This window comes from Narcine bancroftii, chromosome 3 (assembly GCF_036971445.1).
Source record: "Narcine bancroftii isolate sNarBan1 chromosome 3, sNarBan1.hap1, whole genome shotgun sequence".
Taxonomy (NCBI): Eukaryota; Metazoa; Chordata; class Chondrichthyes; order Torpediniformes; family Narcinidae; genus Narcine; species Narcine bancroftii.
In genome coordinates, this window is record NC_091471.1 from 331,987,043 (window position 1) to 332,007,558 (window position 20,516).

At 44.2% G+C, this 20,516-nt stretch overlaps 1 protein-coding gene across 7 annotated transcripts in view; it reads left to right on the forward strand.

The window, feature by feature from the left end:
- myo15b (myosin XVB) overlaps window positions 1-20,516 on the forward strand; it is a 248,999-nt gene that overhangs the window by 9,854 nt on the left and 218,629 nt on the right. For 6 of the 7 annotated variants that reach the window (XM_069929307.1, XM_069929308.1, XM_069929309.1 and 3 more), the window contains 5 exons: window positions 2,225-2,288; window positions 7,110-7,223; window positions 14,481-14,642; window positions 16,595-16,708; window positions 18,667-18,725. In XM_069929307.1, the coding sequence (XP_069785408.1) occupies window positions 2,225-2,288; window positions 7,110-7,223; window positions 14,481-14,642; window positions 16,595-16,708; window positions 18,667-18,725 (513 nt within the window). The remainder of the gene's footprint in view (window positions 1-2,224; window positions 2,289-7,109; window positions 7,224-14,480; window positions 14,643-16,594; window positions 16,709-18,666; window positions 18,726-20,516) is intronic. The other variant, XM_069929311.1, reaches the window with a different exon arrangement.

A 20,516-nucleotide genomic window follows, 5' to 3' on the forward strand; every position in this document is an offset into this window, starting at 1 on the left:
ACCGCAGGCCAGAGTTTGACATGTGTGTCTTATCCACTGTCTTAGATTCTAGTCTTCCCCTTGGGTCCATTTTGTAAGGGCTGCAAATAAATTCTTTCAGCTTAAAGTGTGGCTCAGGTGAACATTTCAAACTGATGATGTGGGATTTCATTACCTAACAACACTGGGATGCATTCCACTGGGACAAACTGCAGAAACAAAGGTTGCTGTATATTTGAGGACTGTTAAGGTTCTGGTTTCATGGCTGAAATCCTGTGAGTTTCTATCCTATTATAGTTGTCTGACAATTTGAAATTAATTTTTACATTTAAAATTTATGACAGCACGAGAGAAGCCAATTCCATCCATTTAAACCCATGCAGATCAATTATTCCCAAATTAACCTACAGCCCCGGTTTCGGAGGGTGGGAGGAAACCGAAGCATCTGAGGAAACCCCATGCAGAGACAGGGAGAAGGTACAAACTCCTTGCGGACAGCGCTGGGTTTGAACCAGGAATGCCGCACGCTGTAATAGCATTGCGGTAACACTACACCAACCGTGCCACTCTAATTCAGAAGAATATTTTTGCTAGGAAGCAAAGTAACTCGGAGCAGAATCAGATGTGGTTCGGAAAGTTGTAGAACTACGGGAATGGACAGGGTTGTTGCACAGCAACTTCAACGAACGATCACAGGCAAAATGGACTAAATCAGTGCAATCTGTAAGATTCAAGTGGAGCAAACGGAATTGGATTTAAACATGGGGTGGTGCGGTTAGCCCAACGTTGTTACAGCGCCAGCGACCAGGGTCAAATCCCATGCTGTCTGTAAGGAGTTTGTACGTTCTCCCAATGTTTGAAATGGCCTGTAATGTGCTGTATGTCTAAATTTATTCTTCTTTTAAAATTAAGAACACTGGGGTCAAGGGCAATACACAAGTGTGCTGGAGAAAATCAGAAGGTCACACAGCATCCAGTAAAGGGTGACCAATTATTTGGGCCTGGGCCCTTTGTCAGGTATTGCAATCTGAATTGCATAATCTGTTGATAAAAGTATTATCAAGATTCTGTATTTCCCAAACACCACCTATATTAGGAAGTCTTAACGACTTCAGGTAATGGTGACTTGTAAAGTCACCCCTGTTACTCTGCAAGAACAGCCCACACTTTTAATGTAGATGCATATCTCAAGGAACAAATTGGGGGCTGAGCTGAAGGAAGGGATGTTACAAGGAGGCAGAAATGTAGAGGAGAGTGAACTAAGGAGGCAGGGGTTTTGGGAGGGAGATACAGATAAGGGGCATTAATGACTGGTGTTAGAGTTCGCTTATAATGGGGTGTAGAGACCTGGATTAGAGAGATGGAGTTATGAGAGCAGGAGCTCCAGGACACTGGGAGATTATAGAAGGGGAGGATGAGAAGGGATTTAAAGGCAAGGAAAGGAATTATAGATTGGATAAATATCTGCATGGGAGAGGTCTGGAGGGTTATGGAATGGGAGCTGGTCAATGGGACTAGCAGAATGATGGTCATAGACTAGATGGCCTGTTTTTGTGCTGTAGCGTTCTATGGATGCCAAGATACCTGGAGTCAATGTGGGCCAGCAAATGAAGTAGATAATAAGGTAGCTTGGAGTCTCATTGTGGAATCTTGAGCTGTATTAAAATGGGTGCAGATTTCAAGATGGAGGGTGCAGAACAGCAACAGTACTTTTAATCTGTGTCATTGTTCAGGCAGATAGTTCTTGATCTATACCTGAAACTAACTCCCTTCATTCCACATTCCTTGAGCTAAATAATCTCACCATTTCAGCCTTTGGATGGGGCTGGTGTGTAAAGGCAGGTCATGTGGAGGCAGTGTCAAAATAGAGAGCTCGGTAGTCCATGTGAAGAGTTTGATGGAACAAAATTAACAGAGCAGTATCTACTGTGAGCAGTGCTGTTGCAGAGAATAATTGGTGACAGTGAAGAGGCAGTTTCAGTCATGATCAGCTACACCTCATCTGGCGGTATTTGATGATAGAAATCCATGCTCTTTATTCACCATGTCAAATTTGCCCTGGGAAGCAAGTAGCACCATCCTGATTTATCATGAGCTTAGTTTTGCAATCTTGGCCAAAGTTTGTAACAAACCTCTGATCAATTCACTGTTGGGAAGGTAGTCACAGTTACCTTTTCGTGGTACAAAACTGAATCACCTGAAGGGGAAAGAATCTAATGGAGCTGTGGCTTTTCAATGTTCTCAGCGGCCGGGTGGTTGGAACCTCCATATCCCACTATCTCCTGGAAAAGTCGAGGCTCGTCTTTCAGGTGAGTGTTGTGTGGATGATCCCTTATGCATTCCATAGGAGTGGATCATGAAATGTTCCCCAGATCTCTCTTTAGATCACTGTTTCAGTGAGTGCATCAGGAAACGTTTCCCTGATCATTCCATGGATCAATCTGTGACAGTGTGAGTGTATCAGTACATGTTCCCCTGATATTTCTGGATTACTCTATGATACGTGTGGCTGTAAGCATGTTGTTTTCCTGGGCACTGTGACAGCATGAGTTAGTTTGTAAATGCTCTACACTGATTCAGCCAGTGTAATTATATTGTGATTCTGGTGACAGTGTGATAGCTTAATTGTATTGTTCCCTGGTCACACTGTGGCCACGTGAGCGTGTTATTCCCTGGTCTCTGACAGCATGAGCACAAGATAAAGGAACAGAAGTAGGCCATTTGGCCCATTGAGTCTGCTCTGCAAATCCACCCTGAACTAAACTAGTTCCAATTTCTGGCCTTTTCCCCATATCCCTTGATATTTTGACTAATTAGATACTGTCAATCTTCCCTTTAAGCTCCCCTAGTGATCGGGCCTCCACAGCTGTATGTAGCAATGAATTCCATAAATCTATGACCCTCTGCCTAAAGACATTTCTCCTCATCTGTTTTATATGGGTTCCTTCTAATTCTAAGACTGGGCCCTCTTGACCTAGATTCACCCTCCAAGGGAAACATCCTATTCACAAACTCTGTCCAATCCTTTCAACATTCAAAATGAGATCTCCCCCCCCCCACCACCTGCTCATTCTTCTATATTTCAACGAATACAGTCCAAGAGCCTTTAAACACTCCTTGTATGTTAGTGCTTGCATTCCAGGAACCAGTCTAGTAAATCTTCTCTGAACTCTCTCCAACATCATTAACATCCCTTCCAAGATGAAGGGCCCAAAACTGCAGTTCTCAAAATGAGGTCTCACCAGTGCCCTCAGAGCGTCATTAACACCTCTTTACTCTTGTACTCTATTCTCCTTGAAATGAATGCCGACATAGCATTAGTTTTCTTTACTGCCGATCCAACCTGGTGATTAACCTTTAGGTTATCCTGCACGAGGACCCCCAAGTTGCTAGGCACTTCCGAATTTTAAATTTTCTCCTCATCCAAATTATAATAATCTGCCTGTTCATTTTCTTTCTCAAAATTCTATCTCATCTGCCATTTCTTTGCCCCCTCTCCTAAGCTGTCCAAATCTCTCTGCAACTTTGTTTTCTTCAACACTTCCTACTTCCCCACTTATCTCAGGGTCATCTGAAAACTTAGCCACAAAGCCATTCAATCCATAATCTAAATCATCAATATACATTGTAAAAAGAAGTGGCCTTAACACTGACCCCTGCAGAACTCCACTAGTCACCGGCAACTAACCAGAACATTTCCCCCGACCCCCCCATTGCTTTCTGCCTATTGGCCAATGCTCCACCCAGTCTAATATCTTTCCTGTAATTCCACGGGCTCTCATCTTATTAAGCAGCCTCTTCTGTGCCACCTTGTCGAAGGCCTTTGGAAAATCCAAATACACAACATCCTCAGCCTTTCCCTTGCCCACCCTACTTGGATTTCCTCAGAAAATTCCAATATGTTGATCAGGCAGGATCTTCCCTTCATGTTGTGCAGCTTTAGGTATTTCATAACCTCCTCTTTGAGGATAGACTCAATAGCTTCTCAACAACAGAAGAGAGACTATTAGGCCTATAATTTCCTTTTTTCTGCCTCCCACCTTTCTTAAACAGCAGAACTACATTTGTGACCTTCCAGTCCTCCGGATTCATGCCCGAGTCTATTGATTTCTGGAAAATTATTTCCAATGCCTCCATGATCTCCAAAGCCACCTCTGATACACACTATCAATGACCCCAAAGGCTGAGTGAGGAACAACAGGTTTTAATACACATTAGATTTCAGCCGGCCCAACTCCATGTACTTGAATGAATGGAAGGGGGGTAGGGAGGTCAACCTTTATGGCCAGGTCACGGGAAGGGGTTACAGGGAACTGAGTCATCTGTGGGCGGGCCAGCCATTTATACACAGATTAGTATATACATATCATCACAACCTCCTTCAGAACCTGTGGGTGCACCTTATCTGGTCTGGGAGACTTTAGTCCATTTATCTTACTATCTCTCTAGTAATCCTGACTGTACTTAATTCTATTCCCTGAGAACTCTCAGGTATACTGCTATTGTCTTCCTCAGAGAAGACCAACACAAAATATTCATTTAGTTCCTACTCCATCTCTTTGTTACCCATTATAATTTCTCCAGCATAATTTTTTAATCTGTCCTACAGCTTCATATATTTAAAAAAACTTGGTATCCTATTATGTTATTTGCCAATGACTTTCTTTGTCTCCAAGTTTTTAAAAGCTTCCCAGTTATTTTTTCCCACTAATTTTTGCTTCCTTGTCTGCCCTCCCTTTTTTTGTTTTTATTTTATCCTTAACCTCTCTCATTAGCCACATTTGTGCCATTTTTCCCCATTCATGATTTTCTTTTTCCTTGGAATAGATCTACCCTGTACTTTCCTTATTTCTTGTAGAGATACCATTCAATTCTGCTCTACTCCATCTAGCTGACTTTTCCAATCAACTTGGCCCAGTTCATCTCTCATCTCTCTAATTTCTTTTGTTCCATTGAAATATTGACGCACCTGATGTCAGCTTTTCCTTTTCATATTTGATACTGAACTCTTATGTTGTGATCACTACTTCCTAAGGGTTCCATTACCTTTAGTTCCCAAATCACTTCCTGTTCATTACACATCACCCAATCCAAAACTGCTGATCCCCTGGTGGGCTTATCGACAAGTTTCTCCAGAAAGCCATCCTGTAGGCATTTGACAAACTCTCTCTCCTGAGATCCAGAACCTTCCCGACTTTCCCAATCTCCTTTCATGTTCAAATCCTCCATGATTATTTTGACATTTTCCTTCTGACACGCCTTTTCTATTTCCAGCTGTAAATTGTTGTCCACCTCCTGGCTGCTGTTTGGGGGCCTGTATATAACAGCCAATAGGGTCCTTTTACCCATGCCATTTCTTCCCCTTCCATGAGGATTCCACCTCCTCTGACCCTTCTTTATAGTGATTTAATATTATTGCTTACCATCAGGGCCACGCCACCCCCTCTACCTACCGATCCTTGGAGATTCAGCTCCCAAGCCATGTCTCATATATTTTAATCTGTAGCTGTTCAACAAGGTCATCTACTTTATTCCTAATGCTTTGTGCATTTCAGTGCAGTTCCCTTAGACCAGAACCTGTTACCGTTTTTTTTATTTTTTATTTTATTTATTTTTAATTATTTTTTTTTAATAACTGTCTCTCTATTGTCTTTTCACCTGACCTGTCTTTTTTGTCATCTTTAGTGCTCATTACTTTTGACTTTTTTCTATTTTTCACTTTCTCAACCCTGGTTCCCTTCTCCCCTAATCTCTGCCCTCACATTCTGATTTCCACCCACTGCCAAACTAGTTTAAACCTTTCACCAACAGCTCTAGCAAACCTGTCTGCCAGGATATCGGCCCCCCTCCAGTTCAGGTGCAACCCGTCCTTTTTGTAGAGGTCAGACCTTCCCAAAAAGAGACCCAAATGATCCACAAATCTAAACCCCCTGCCCCAACTCTTCAGCCATGCATTCATGTGCCATAACTTTCTGTTCCTACCCTCTCTGGCACATGGCACAGGCAGGAATCCTGAGATTACCACCCTTGAGGTCCTTTGTTTAAAAAAAAATCCTAACTCCCTGTATTTCCTCCTCAGGACCTCATCCCTACTTCTATCTGTCATTAGTCTCCATGTGAACCATGACACCCAACTGCTCACCCTTCCTCTCCAGAATCATATGAACTCTATCAGAGACACCCAGGACCCTGGCACCTGGGAGGCAACATATCATTCGGGAGCCTCAGTCTTGTTCACAGAATTCTCTATCCACTCATCTAACCAAAAAGTCCCCAATTACTAAAGCTCTCTTCTTCTTCACCCTTCCCTTCTGAGCTGGGGGGAGCCTTTGTGCCAGAGACATGACCACCTAGACGTCCCTGGTAGGTCATCCCCTCCAACAGTATACCTATTGATTGTGGGAACAGCTACAGAAGTGCTCTGCAATATCTCACTCTTCCCCTTCCTGACAGTCACCCAGCCACCTGCCTCCTGAATTTTAGGGGTTAGTTTCCCTGAAGCTCCTGTCTACAACTGCCTCTGCCTCCCTCAAGATCTGCAGTTCATCCAGCTCCATTTCCACCAACACAGGTTGTAAAGAGCTGAATGCACCTCCTGAAGGTGTAATTGTCAGGGACAATACTTGGTCCCAGATTTCTCACATTCAGAGCAACCTATTACCCAAGCTGATGCCATCATCCAAATTTAATTAAAGGATAAACTAACTCACCTGGCCTTACCTCTCTGGTAGCGAGCTCTTTCCCAGCCTCTGCTCACCAAAGCTTCACTTGGCCACTCCTTTAGCTACCCCTCTTTTAATTGATCTCTGCCAATTAACTCAATTTCCCAATTAATCAACACAAATTGAAACTCAGCTTAACCCTTTGCACTCCACACGCTCTTTATAAACTGTCCTCCAACAACTCGTTACTCAGCAAGCACTTGCAGCACCTCAGGCTCTGACCTCCGACTGCAAAGGACTTGGTATGAGCGCGTTGTTCTCTGGTCACCGGTCGGCGTGGGGGTGAGCGCCTTGTTCCCCGGTCGGTGTGACAGTGTGGGGGTGAGAGTTTTGTTCTGCCTGTGGGTTATAATTCTGTCATATGAACTGCATGTTGTTGAATTCCCTTCTTTAATGTGCTCCGTCCAGGCACGCAGTGAGCGTAATTACCACGTGTTCTATGAGCTTCTTGCTGGCCTGGATGAGGACCAGAAACAAGAGTTGAGGCTTCAGGAGTCAGAGACTTACTTCTACCTCAACCAGGTGAGATGGGCCACTCTCTTTTTAATTTGATAAATAATAATAATCATAAAAATATCTCCAAGAAATTTAGTGCATGGTCGTATTTTCATTTACCGTGTCGTCATTATGTGGTGCCAAGCAGTTGAAATATTCTATGTACAAAGTACCTTTGCCACTTGTGATCTCCTGGAACAGTAGCCCTTCCAGTATTTGAAGGAGTGTTGTTCGGTATCCAGCCCCTTCAGTATCTATTGGTGGCCGACCTTTTTTCTGCTTTCCTGACACCCCCCCCACCTCACCAATGCATCCCACAGCACATCCACATGAGGCCTGGAATGGGCCAGTCAGCATCATTTGCTCCTTGAACATCTCCCCCTGGAAGACCAACCAAGGTTTGGGGTGGCCGAACGGCAGTTTTTACTCAGTTGATGTTGTGTTTGTGATGTTTGGTATGGTTGCTGCAGAGAAATGGATCGGAGGTCAACCCACAGGACCACAAGTGTGGCAGAGAGGATCAGTGGTGTCTCCCTCCCCCACCCATCAACGTGATCTACTGGGATCATAGTCTGAAGAGGGCGTGTAAAGTCATTGAGGACGCCTTCCACCTTCCACGCAGCATCTTTCAGGATTCAGGAGTATCAGAGCCAGAACCACCAGGCTGAGGAACAGTCTCTTCCCACAGGCACTCCTCTCTCCTAAGTAACTGACCATTAACCCTGTACTCGGCCTTCTGGTTTGCCCCTCTGAAATGCATCACCTCACATTTATCTGGATTTAACCCCATCTGCCAGTTTTCTGCCCAACTCTGCAATGTGTCTAAAGTAAAACAAAAGTCTGCAGACACTGTAGTTGAAGTAAAAACACAAAACTGGAGAAACTCTTAAATTTAAATTTAAACAAAGCTCAGCAGGTCAGTGTACTTTGTACAGCGAAGATAGAAACATAACTGACATTTCAGGCTTGATCCCTTCATTAAGGTGAAAGATGAGCCTTCATCCTGTCTATATCCTTTGTCACCTACAATAAGCTTCAGCTCCATCCACAACTCCTCCAACCTTCATGTCATCTGCAGACTTACTGACCCATCCTTCTGTCTTTTCATTCAGGACACATAAAAATCATGAACAGATCCAAGTGGAACTCTACTAGTCACTGACCTCCAGGCAGAATACTTTCCTTCCACTGCTACTCTCTGCTTTCTACAGGCAAGCCAATTTTTAATCCACACAGCCAAGGTTCCATGGATTCCATTGCCTCATGACTTTCTGAATGAGTCTCTCATGGGAGACCTTGTCAAATGACTTACTAAAATCCACGACCACATCTACTGCCCGACCCTCATCAATTTCTTTTACTACCTCCTCAAAAGGCTAAATTAGATTTGTAAGACATGACCTTCCCTTCACAAAGCAATGCTGACTATCCTTGAGTAGACTGGACTTCTCCAAATGCTCATAGGTCCTATCTTTTCAAATTCTTTCCATTAGTTTGCACACCACTGACTAAGACTCACTGGTCGATAATTCCCAGGGTTCTTTCTATTATTTTTTTTAAACAAGGGGACTACATTTGTCATTCTCCATACTACATAATCTGTACCTTCCAAAAGGTTGCTGCATGTTTTCTAACATCCCTCTCCCATATCACCTCCATGCTTCATGACCTGAAATATCTCCTGGTGACATTAAGATTTCTGTCTATCCTCAAATCGCTCCATAACCTCAGCCACCATTATTCCACCTCTCTGATCACTTCTAGTCCAGTGAAATTCTGGCCACTTTCATCAGTCTGTCATTGGTAACTGTGCCTTCCACTGTAGATGACACAATCTCTGAAACCCCTGAAACTCTATTGCAATTCTTTCTCATTCAAACCTGACTTTTGGTTTGGTTTAGATCGCCGCTCCTAATACATCACACGGTTTGCTGTCAAATTTTGTTTGGTAATGTTCCTCTATAACTCCTGAGAATATTACACAATTAATACCTGAAGTAAATGCGATTAGTTAAATAGGGCTGCTTGATAATTTAGTGATATACACCTGCTGTTAAAAAACACAAATGCTGGAGAAACTCAGAAGGTCAAATAGTGCCTTTATGTAGCAAAGGTGAAGATACTCCACCAAGGTATGTGAGCAGAAAGAAAAAGAGAACCACTGTTTTAATCATCCCTAATGGACTCTTCATGTGCATGGTTTCAGAACTCCAAAGGAAAGGGGCCAATGACAATTTTTCTCAAGCCAAATATTTCAGTAACAATCAGGTCTAGAGCAGTGATCCTCAACCTTCCCTTCCCACCCAAAGACCACCTTAAGCAATCCCTTACTAATCACAGGGCACCGATGGCATCGGAATTACTTAAGGTGGGATGCAAGTCGAAAGAAAAGGTTTGAAAAACAGAGTTGGATCATACGCCTCCATACCTTTTCCAAAATAAATCTGTCCGTCTTGATCCTTTCAATAGACTGCAGCATCTATGGGCTTTAGTGTGGAAGAGAGCACTCCAGACTTCCAACATTCTTTGTACCCCAATGTCTTTCGTGTACAGCCTTGCTTTAACTTTTAAGACTGTGCTTTCTCTATGTCCCTCAGCAGAGGGAATAATTTAATCTACCCACATTCACTCCTTGTGAAGCATTTGGCAGCACCCTATTGTCTGAGCTGGGCTCGTGCTGTTCATCACCCGGACAGTGTTTGAACCTCTTTGATCTCCACTCAACAATAATGAAATAATGTGACCCACAGATCACAGAAATAAAATCTCTTCCACAATACTGTGCCTAGTTTTCCTTACCTCACATGGACAGGCAGCAGAGAAGGTTATTCCTCATTTGAAACATAACTGCTTTCAAGATTGTAGCAAACAGGATTCTATATTTTGGGGCCATGGTATCAAGGATGTGTTTTTTTTTTGGCCAGTCACAGGTAGAACAAGCAAACTCCTTAGAGACAGCAACAGATTCAACCCCAGGGCGCTGTAACAACATTGCGCCAACTGTGCTGATCATGGGTGTGAAGTGGTTCTTCCTTACCAACAGTAGTGCCTAAAATTTTGTCAGGATTTGGGAGGGAAAGCATTAAATTATTTCACAGAGCTTTCCAAGTTCAAGGTGGTTACGTTGGAATGGCTTTGCACACAAAGAATTGCGGAAGGTTCCTCTCCCTGAGGCCTGCAACATCAGGCGTCACTTGAAAGAGCTGGGCCTGCAGAATAGGGGTCAGAGTTCACATTTATTGTCAGAGTACATACGTGACTGTGCTGAACAGCTGCATTCCTGATTACCTGGTTCTGCCCCGTCCTGTGGCTCCTCTCTCCTTTGACCTTGTAGAAAACCTCTAACACCCTGACCCTTCCCCAGAAAGTCTGGGTCGTGGCCCAGGATTATGTCCTTGTCCATTGTGAATAAAAGCCTGCAAATCAGTGACTCAATCTTAGCCCCTTAAGTTATTTAATGTGCGTCAATGACATCACATACAACCCTGAGATTCTTTTTCTTGCTGGTCTGGCAGAATTACTGCAAATTGGTAATGCAAAAAATAAACTCTGCACAGTGTAAACATGTAAACAATAAAGAACTGTCAACAGATAACGAATGTAAACAAATCAACTGCAGTATTGAGAGAACCAAGAAAATTAATAAAGTGCACAAGTAAGAGTCCTTAAATGAGTCCCTGATTGAGTTTGTCGTTGAGGAGTCTGATGGTGGAGGGGTAGCAGCTGTTCCTGAACCTGGTGGTTCAGGAACTCTTGAGGAAGTAGAGGCGCTGACGTGCTTTCTTCACAATGCCAATGGTGTGTGGGGTCCAGGAAAGATCATCCGAGATAGTGACTCTCAATAACTTAAATGTGCTCACCCTCTCCACCTTCTTTGCTGTCCACAACACTTCCAATCTTAGTATCATCTGCAAACTTGCTGATCCAATTTACCACATTATCATCCAGATCATTAATATAGATGACAAACAATAATGGTCCCAGCACTGATCCCTGAGGCACACCACTAATCACAGGCCTCCAGTCTGAGAAGCAATCATCCACCATTACTCTCTGGCTTCTCCTGTCCAGCCATTGTCAAATCCAGTTCATTACTTCACTATGAATACCAAACGATAGAACCTTCCTGACTAACCTCCAATGTGGGACCTTGTCAAAGGCCTCACTAAAGTCCACACCCTTTACTTCATGAACTTTCCTAGTAACCTCCCTGAAAAACTGTACAAGTTTGGTTAAACATGATCTACCAAACATAAAGCCATATTGACTATCCCTAATCAGTCCCTTCTTAGACAAATAATTGTATATCTGATCTCTTGGAACACCTTCCAATATTTTACCAACTACTGACATCATGCTCACCAGCTTATAATTTCAATGGTTACATTTGAAGTCTTTTTTTAAACAACAGAACAACCCTCTAATCCTCTGGCACCACACCTGTGGCTAAAGACATTTTAAATGTTTTTGCAATTTCTACACTAGCCTCCCTCAAGGTCTGAGGCAATACCTCATCAGGCCTTGGGGATTTATCCACTCTTATTTGTTTTAAGTCAGCAAGCACTTCCTCCTCTTTAATCTGCACCGGTTCCAACACCTCACTGCTTGTTTTCTTTACTTCCCATGACTCTGAGCCCATTCCCAGAGTGAATACTGATGGAAAAATCTAATTTAAGATCTTCCTGTCTCTTCTGGCTCCATACAAAGCCGACCACTCTGATCTTCAAGGGGACCAATTTTGTCCTTTACTATCCTTTTGCTCTTAATATACCTGTAGAAATCCTAAGGATTTTCCTTCACATCGTCTGCCAAAGCAACCTTGTGTCTTTTTAGCCTTCCTGATTTCTTTTGTGAGATTTTTCTTGGATTTTTATACTCCTCAAATACGGTTATTTGCTCCATGTTCCCTGTACCTGGTACATAGCTCTCTGTTCTTCCGATCCAGATCTACAATATCCCTTTGAAACCAAGTTTCCCTATACCTCCTAACTTTACCTTTGATCCTGAGAGGAACGTACAGAGTCTGTAGTCTCAAAATTTCACCTCTGAAGGCCTCCACTTACCTTGCACATCCCTGCCCAAAAACAATTTATCCCAATCCACACATTCTAGATCCTTTCACATTTCCTCAAAATTACTCTTCCTCCAATTTATAATCGCAACCCAAGGCTCAGACCTATCCTTCTCTACACTTGAAACTAATGGCATTATGATCACTGGACTCAAAATGCTCCCCTACTCATACATCTGTCACCTGTCCTGTCTCATTCCCTAGTAGGGGATCCAGAATTGCCTTCTCTCTGGTTGATACCTCCATATATTGGTTTATAAAACTTTCTTAGACACATTTGACAAACTCCAAGCCATCTATCCCTTTTACAGTATGGGAGTCCCAGTCAATATGTATAAATTTAAAATCCCTCACTATCACAACCTTGTCTTTCCTGCGGCTGTCTGCTATTTATCTCTCTACATATTTGCTCTTCCAATTTCTCTGACTATTGGGTGATCTATAATACAACCCCATGAGTGTGGTCGTACCTTTCCTGTTCCTCAGCTCCCCCCATATAGCCTCAGTAGACTAGCTTTTTGGTCCGTCCTGCCTGAGCACAGCTGTGATATTTTCCTTGATGAGCAATGTCACTCCTCCCCCTTTCTTCCTTCCACCCCCCCCCCCATTTTATCGCATCTAAAGCAACAAAGCCCAGAACATTGAGCTGCCAGTCCTGCCCCTCCTGCAACCAAGTTTCACTAATGACCACTATGTCATAATTCCACGTGCCAATCCTTGCTCTAAGCTCGTTTGCCTTTCCTACAACACTACTTGCATTGAAATAGATGTACCTGAGAACAATTCCACCACGTACAACCCATTGGCTTCTAACAGGGCCTGCAATTTTCACAGCATTTTCCCTCTTCCACTCCTCCATCTGCTCTGGCACACTGATTCCCCTCTCTCTGCAAATCTAGTTTAAACCCACTGGAGCAGCATTAGTAAACCTTCCTGCATGGATATTAATCCCTCTCCAGTTCAGATGCAAACCATCCTGTCGGAGCAGGTCCTACTTTCCCTTGAAGAGAGCCCAATGATCCAGAAACCTGAAGCCCTCCCTCCTTCTCCATGTCTTTAGCCACATGTTACACTGCATTATCCTCCTATTTCTAACCTCACCAGCATGTGGCACAGGCAGCAATCCGGAGATCACAACCCTGGAGGGCTGTCCTTCAACCTAGCTCATAACTCCCTGAGCTCTCCTTGCAGGATCTCCTCATCTTTCCTACCCACGTCATTAATCCCTTTATGGACCATGACATCTAGCTGCTCACCCTCTGAGAATGCTGTGAACTCGATCTGATACATCTCTGATCCTGGCACCAGGGAGGCAATATTATATCCGGGATTCAGTCTCTTCCATAGAACCTCTTAACTGTCCCCCTAACTATGGAATCCCCTATCACTACAGCTCAACTCTTCTCCTCCCTTCCCTCCTTAGCCACTCAACCCGACTCCATGCCAGAGACCTGATCTCCGTGGCTTTCCCCCCACTCCCCCATCAACTGTATCCAAAATGATATACTTGTTATTGAGAGGAACAGCCACATGGATGCCCTGCCTGTTCCCTTTCTCTTTCCTGACTGTCACCCATCTACCCTCCTCCTGTTCCAAGGTATGATAGTGTCCCTGTAACTCCTGCTTATCACCCCTTCAACCTCCCGAATGATCCAGAGTTCATCTAACTCCAGCTCAAGTTCCTTAACCCGGCTTGTCAGGAGCTGCAGCTGGATGCACCTCTTAGTGATGAAGTTGCTGGGGATACTGCTGGCTTCCCTGATGACCCACATTCTGCAAAAGGAGCTTTCCCCTGCCTTGGCTGCCATTCCCACTGTTATGACAAGAAGAACAAAATATATGATATCTAAACCCTACCCTTACTCTGTGTCTACCTGCTGAATCCTTTTTGGCCCTTTCTTACTTCCACTCCTACTATCCCTTGCCTCTTAACTGTTTTCTCTGAAGCCTGTTGAGCCAAAGCCTTACCTCTCTAACTCAGCCCACTCTGACGATGAACGCACCCGCGTTGGCCACTCTGCCAAACAGTCCCTCACTTTTATAGTGATACTCAGCTTCTTCCTCCAATCAGCCTTTTGAGGAATAAGCTTGGATGATGGGAAGCAAGTAAGGATTTTGGAGGCAGCCAAGGTTCTCCCTGTCCCTTGCTGTGTCTGCAATGGCTGCATGAACTGAATGTCCTGCTCTGAGTTCTTCCTCTGGTTTTCGGGCAGGGCGGAGCATGTGAAATCTCCAGCAAGAATGAGCGCGAAGACTTCGCTCATTTGCTGGATTCTCTGGGAAGAATCGGGTTGTTGGAAGCCCAGCTGAAGACAGTGTGGTCTATCTTGTCCTCCATTCTGCAACTTGGCAATGTCTGCTTCACATCCTATGAGGTAGGTTAGTCAAGCTCAAACACAGTTTTAGTGCAAGTGCCCTTCCTACTATCATGACGTCTGATTGAGTATAACCCCGGGCAATAAACATCAAAATATGAAAATACTTGCATTTATTGAATTTCCTTCATGACTTCCGTGCTTTGCAACCCGTAAAGTGCTGTGGATAGGGGCATTTAAGGTTTGAAAGAGTGCAGAGAAAACTTACAAGGATGTTGCTGAAACTTGAGGGGCTGAGTTATAAGGGAAGGTTGAACAGGTTACAACTTTATTCCCTGGAGCATCGGAGAATGAGGGGAGATTTGACCAGGGTATGCAGAATTATAAGGGGGATAGAGAGGGTAAATGTAAGCAGATTTTTTCCAATGGGACTGGGTGAGAAAAGGGCATGGGTTAAGGGTGAAAGGTGAACTGTTTCAGGGGGATCCTCTTCGTACAGAGGGTGGTGGGAGGAGCGACCAGCTGAGGGGTGGATGTGGGTCTGATTCCAACATTTAAGAGAAATTTTTGATAGGTATATGGATGGAGGGCGATGGGATCAGGCAGAAAAATATAGCTCGGCACCAACTAAATGAGCTGAATGGCCTGTTTGTGTGGTGTAGTGTTATGTGGTTCTAGTCATTCTTCAATGACTCCAGGTTCACTGGCTTCTTCACACGTGGCTCCTTCACACGTGGCTCCTTCAGTCGATTGTAGCAACATCCTCGCCCCAGAACTCAGCCCTGAGTGTTTAGTGCGGCAATGCCTCAGGCCTTTATTCTCACAAATGCCTGCTTGGATGGAATGCAGAGTTCAGAATGGCTTAGTGGGAGCTGGACAATCTGGGGCGTGAAACCAGTGACACAAGAAGCTCAGTTTTCCATTCATCTGACTGGAAATTCCAAGCCAAGCTTTGAGGTGATCCAATTACAGTTTCCAGGCTTCAGCAAATCCTGCATGAAGCTGCCAATTTGCAATAAGAGTCTGGATTTATCACCAAGCAAGGTCCAGAGCTCAGACTGTAACACAATTAAATCTCCATTCAGCTATTGTTCGGTTCAAATCTGTTTTCATTCTATTGCGTGTTTTGAGCACGTAACAGAACTTGACTTGCACGTTCAAGAGCTTATTGGAACCCCTGGGATTTCAACATGCCTGCTCTGTAGATGTTAACGATGATACTGGTGAGAGGTTATTGCCTTCTACAGTATCTGGAATTCAAGCAACTGGCAACCTCGAGCAATTGGCAAAACAAAAACTGCGGAAAATAAATGGGTAAAGATTATGGAAGTTTAAAACTGGTATGCCTCGCTTTTAGTTCTCATTCTCAAGCAACCAGAAAGCTCGCTTATCTGGCATCTAACAATCCCCATAGAGGCTGGATACCAGGGGTTTTACTGTACAATATACATATGCTCTGAAATTCTAATGCTGGATTTCACTCCAATAGTATACATTAAATTAGCAAAATATTTTAATTTAAATTTTTTTTTGACCTATAGCCATTTCGGACCAAGTGCCCGTGCCATCCAATTAACCTACAACCCCCCCCCCGGTATGTTTTGAACGGTGGGAGGAATCCGGATTCCCCGGGGAAAACCCATGCAGACATGGGGAGAACACACAAACACTTTACAGACAGTGCGGTATTCGAACCCCGGACCCGATCGCTGGCGCTGTAACAGCGTTGCCCTAACCGTGACGCTGACTGTGCCATACAGAAAAAGTAATAAATGTAAAAGGACAAGTAAATAAATATTCAAAGTTGCATTAGTGCAAGAAACAAGTGACCTTTCAATAGTTCAGAGGTCGTTTGGCATCTGAAGAGCAGTAACGTGCGAGATCCTGGCCCAAATCTGGGGCTGCTTTCCCTGGAGTTAGCTGCCTCCAGAGTTGGGAGTGGGCACACATTGCCTTACAGGCAGGCCCAGGTAAAGTTTTACGTCAGACTGACCCTGTGGATTGTTTCCTAGGATGGCTTCCAGGAGCTGGCTGTCATAGTTTGTCACACTGAGACAAGGATTGTGGCTATATTGCTGCAGGTTTCTTTGGATACACTTAACAGCGTCATCACACACCGAATGACAGTGAGTACAAAACAAAATGCAGACCATAGCAACCGTGACTGGGGATTCTGGGTAACACTATGGATCTGTGACCTGTGGTGATAGATATGTGTTTTGCTTTATGTCTGCAAACTTGGGTATATTTGTGTGTGTGATTTGAAATAATGCATACAATGTGTCAGTATTCTTGGGTCTATCTGTTCATGTGCATCTGACAAGCTATGTCAATATAACCCAAATGTCTCTAGAACGGTGTCTATGTAAACCCTGATTGTGTCCTGTCTTTCACCTCTGGAAAGAGTATAGTCATGCAGTTTCCAGTACCACACTCTAGGAATCCTCAGCATTGACTCCAGACCTCATTAAGTCTCACAATGTCAGGTCAAACGTGGGCAAGGAAACCTCCTCCAGAGCATTGCCCACTGTCCGACCTCATCTGATGGATCGGTGCTTCTCCATATTGAACAAGGAGCATTGAGAGTACCTGGGGCAGGGGACCTCACTGTCCATCACAAACGTGGCTTAGCAGCACCGCTGGCTGAGATGCCAGGAGACCTAGGCACGAGAGTGGATCTGAGATGGATGGTGAGGAGTTAACATGAAGGATAAACCAATTTGATCTCATCCTCACCTGCAAGACTGGCAAATGCATTGATTCATGACAGAGTCGGTAGAAATAACCTCTTTCACTCCTTGTGGAGACAAAGGCTTGTCTTTACACGGAGGATGCACCTCATTGAGTTTTGTGGCACTACCTTTATGCAAAATGGGCTGGACGAGGACAGATCTGACACCTTGAAACTGGGCCTCCGCAAGGTGCTGAGGCCCATCTCCCATCACTTTACGGCCTAGCTGAACCAACACTCTGCTGTTACTAGCCAGAGGATCAATCCCTGATTCAAGCAGGGAGCATGCCGCATTTACACGGGTACGGTGGTGAACAATTAAACGGATCTCAGCAAGTCTCCCATGTTCCATGAGGACAAGGCCCAGACTGTGAGTTCTAAAGACCAGGCTAAAGCTTCAGCAACAAAATGATTTACTCACTAATGACCTGCTCACTGCTGCCCACTTTGGGTTATTCCAGGGTCACTCCTCTTGTAATTACAGGTGAGAACCAAGAGACGGGAATTACAGGAGAGAAATGGAGGGGGTGGGGAAATTGCAGGAGGGTAAGAGCCAGGGTTATTTCAGGAGGCTAGAAATATGTGGAAGCAACACAGGAGGCGAGGCATTTGCAGGAAATATGGGTGCTAACTTACAGGAGAAAAGGGGTAGGAGTAATTATTGGAGGAAAACGGGTGGGGGAATTACAGCAGAGAAAGATAGAGTTACAGAGAGACCTAAGAAGATTTACTAGGACGTTGCCGGGTCTTCAGGAGTTGAGTTACAGGGAAAGATTAAACAGGTTAGGGCTTTATTCCTAGGAGCGAAGAAGAATGAGGGGAGATTTGATCGAGGTTTACAAGCTTATGAGAGGTTTAAACAGAGTGGATGTGTGTAGCTTTTTCCACTTAGATTGGAGAGATAAATACAAGAGGATTTAAGCTGAAAGGGGAAAGGTTCAGGGGAAGCAATAGGGGTAAGTTCTTCACTCAGAGTGATGGTGGGAATGTGGAACGAGCTGCCATCTGTTGTGGTGAATGCAAGGTTGATCTTGAGTTTTAAAAATAGTTTGGATAGATACATGGATGGGAGAGGTCTGGAGGGTTATGAAATGGGAGCAGGTCAAAGGGATAAGTAAAATAATGTTTGGTACAGACTAAATGCCTGTTTTCTGTGCTGTAGCGTTGTATGGTTCTATAAGGCAGCCCAGCATTTGTAGCATTGCATGTACTGGAATCTGTGCTTCCCCTGTGGTGAATCATTTATCAAGGCAGTAGTTCATGTTCATTCCCGTATCAACAGGTAGGTACATGGGCTCATTCTCAATTAAAAGTAATAAAACACATTTTGAATTTATCTTTTGATCTTTGCAGGAGACCAGTTATGACCGGATATTTTCCCCACTCTCTGTGGAAAGTTCTATAGATGCCAGGTGACTGGGTGTCTGCATTTCTATTTCATTGTGCGGTTAGGGGACTTCCTTCTGACATTATTGTTCTTTCTGTCTTGCTTTATCTTTGCTTTTCCTTTCAGACCCTTTTCCTCCCCTCTCTCCCTGCTTATTTCTAATTTCAGAATACATAAAATGTAACCATCCACAAACATCGTCAAGCTTTGTCTGTCGTTTTTCCTACGGAGCTTGTCCCAGTTCTATGTGAGAGCAATCCAGTTAGACCCACTCCCACCTACCCCTTTCCTTGCAGCTACTTATTCAGAAATCCCCACCTTTACCAGCCATTCCGCATCACAAAGTCCATCAACCCTGTAATCGTTTTGGTAAATCTCTTCTTTATCTCTCCATTACAAAGGGCTGGTGTCCAGAACTGAATACAACACTCTATTTATGGCTGAAGCAGTGTTTTATAAAGGTTAGGCCTTGCTTCACTCCTCCGGCCCTCTGTATCTTTTTTATAAACTCAGGATCCCGTGTGATTTTTTTTTAAAGCACTCTCTTAACTGGCCAGACTTACCTTAGAACCATAGAACACTACTGCACAGAAACCGGCCCCTTCGGCCCTTCTAGTCTGTACCGAATCATTTTTCTGCTGAATCACACTGAGCCAGTCTATAGCCCTCCATACCCCTCCTTCCACGTACCTCTCCAAATTCTTCTTAAATGTTAAAACTGAGCCCGCATTCACCACTTCAGGGGGCAGCTCGTCCCACACCCCCACCACTCTCTGTGTGAAGAAGTTCCCCCTAAACTTATCTCCTTTCACCCCTAACTCATGTCCTCTGGTTTGTATCTCACCGACCCTCAGTGGAAAAATCCTACCTATATTTACTCTATTTTCCTCATAATTTTAAACACCTTGATCAAATCTCCCCTCATTCTTAGACGCTCCAGGGAATAAAGTCCTAACCTGTTTAACCTTGCCCTGTAACTCAGTTCCTGAAGTCCGGGCAACATCCGAGTAAATCTTCTCTGCACTCTTTCTATCTTATTGATATCTTTCCTGTAGTTCGCTGACCAAAACTGCACATAATATTCCAAATTTGGCCTCACCAATGTCTTATACATCTTTACCATAAGATCTCAACTCCTATAGTCAATGCTTTAATTTATGAAGGCCAATTTGGAATGTGGTGATGGCAGGGGGAGGAGGATGGTGGAGGGTGGTGTGATGGGATGGGGTAGTTAATTGGCAGATGCTAGTGATGGGAAGGACATGGCGATGGAGAGGTGAAAGGAGGTGGAGGATGATCCTGGAAGGGATGTTAGTGATGGGAGGGGGATAGGCGAGAGAGAGGTGATGGAGGCTACAGTGGTCGTGTTGAGAAGATGATGCTGATGGGGAGTGGAGGTTGGGAGAGGGTGGTCATGGGATAGGCGGTGATGGGAAGTGCGGTGGTTTGATGTGCCAGGAACATTTGCCACACATTGTTTTCCCAAAGTACCATCCAACAGTGCAGAGGGATTCTGGGTGAACAAATCAATTAAAAAAAATCCTTTTCATATCTTTAATTGTTTTTCTTGCTCACTCCCAAGTGAAGAGTCCCCAGTTACCTCGTTCAGTGGCATCCTTTTCCTGACCCGTCTAGGAGAAGGGCAAGGCCAAGAATCATTACCAAGGGTTACCTGTGGAATATCGGAAGTGAGGTTGTTAGTTTATGTGAATGCTTGTTACATGACCACCATGCGCTTGGAGTTCAGCGGATTGTGGTATTGTGGCCGCAACTTACCCGTGAGCAACCGGCAGATGACAGCTTGGACGTGGCCAAT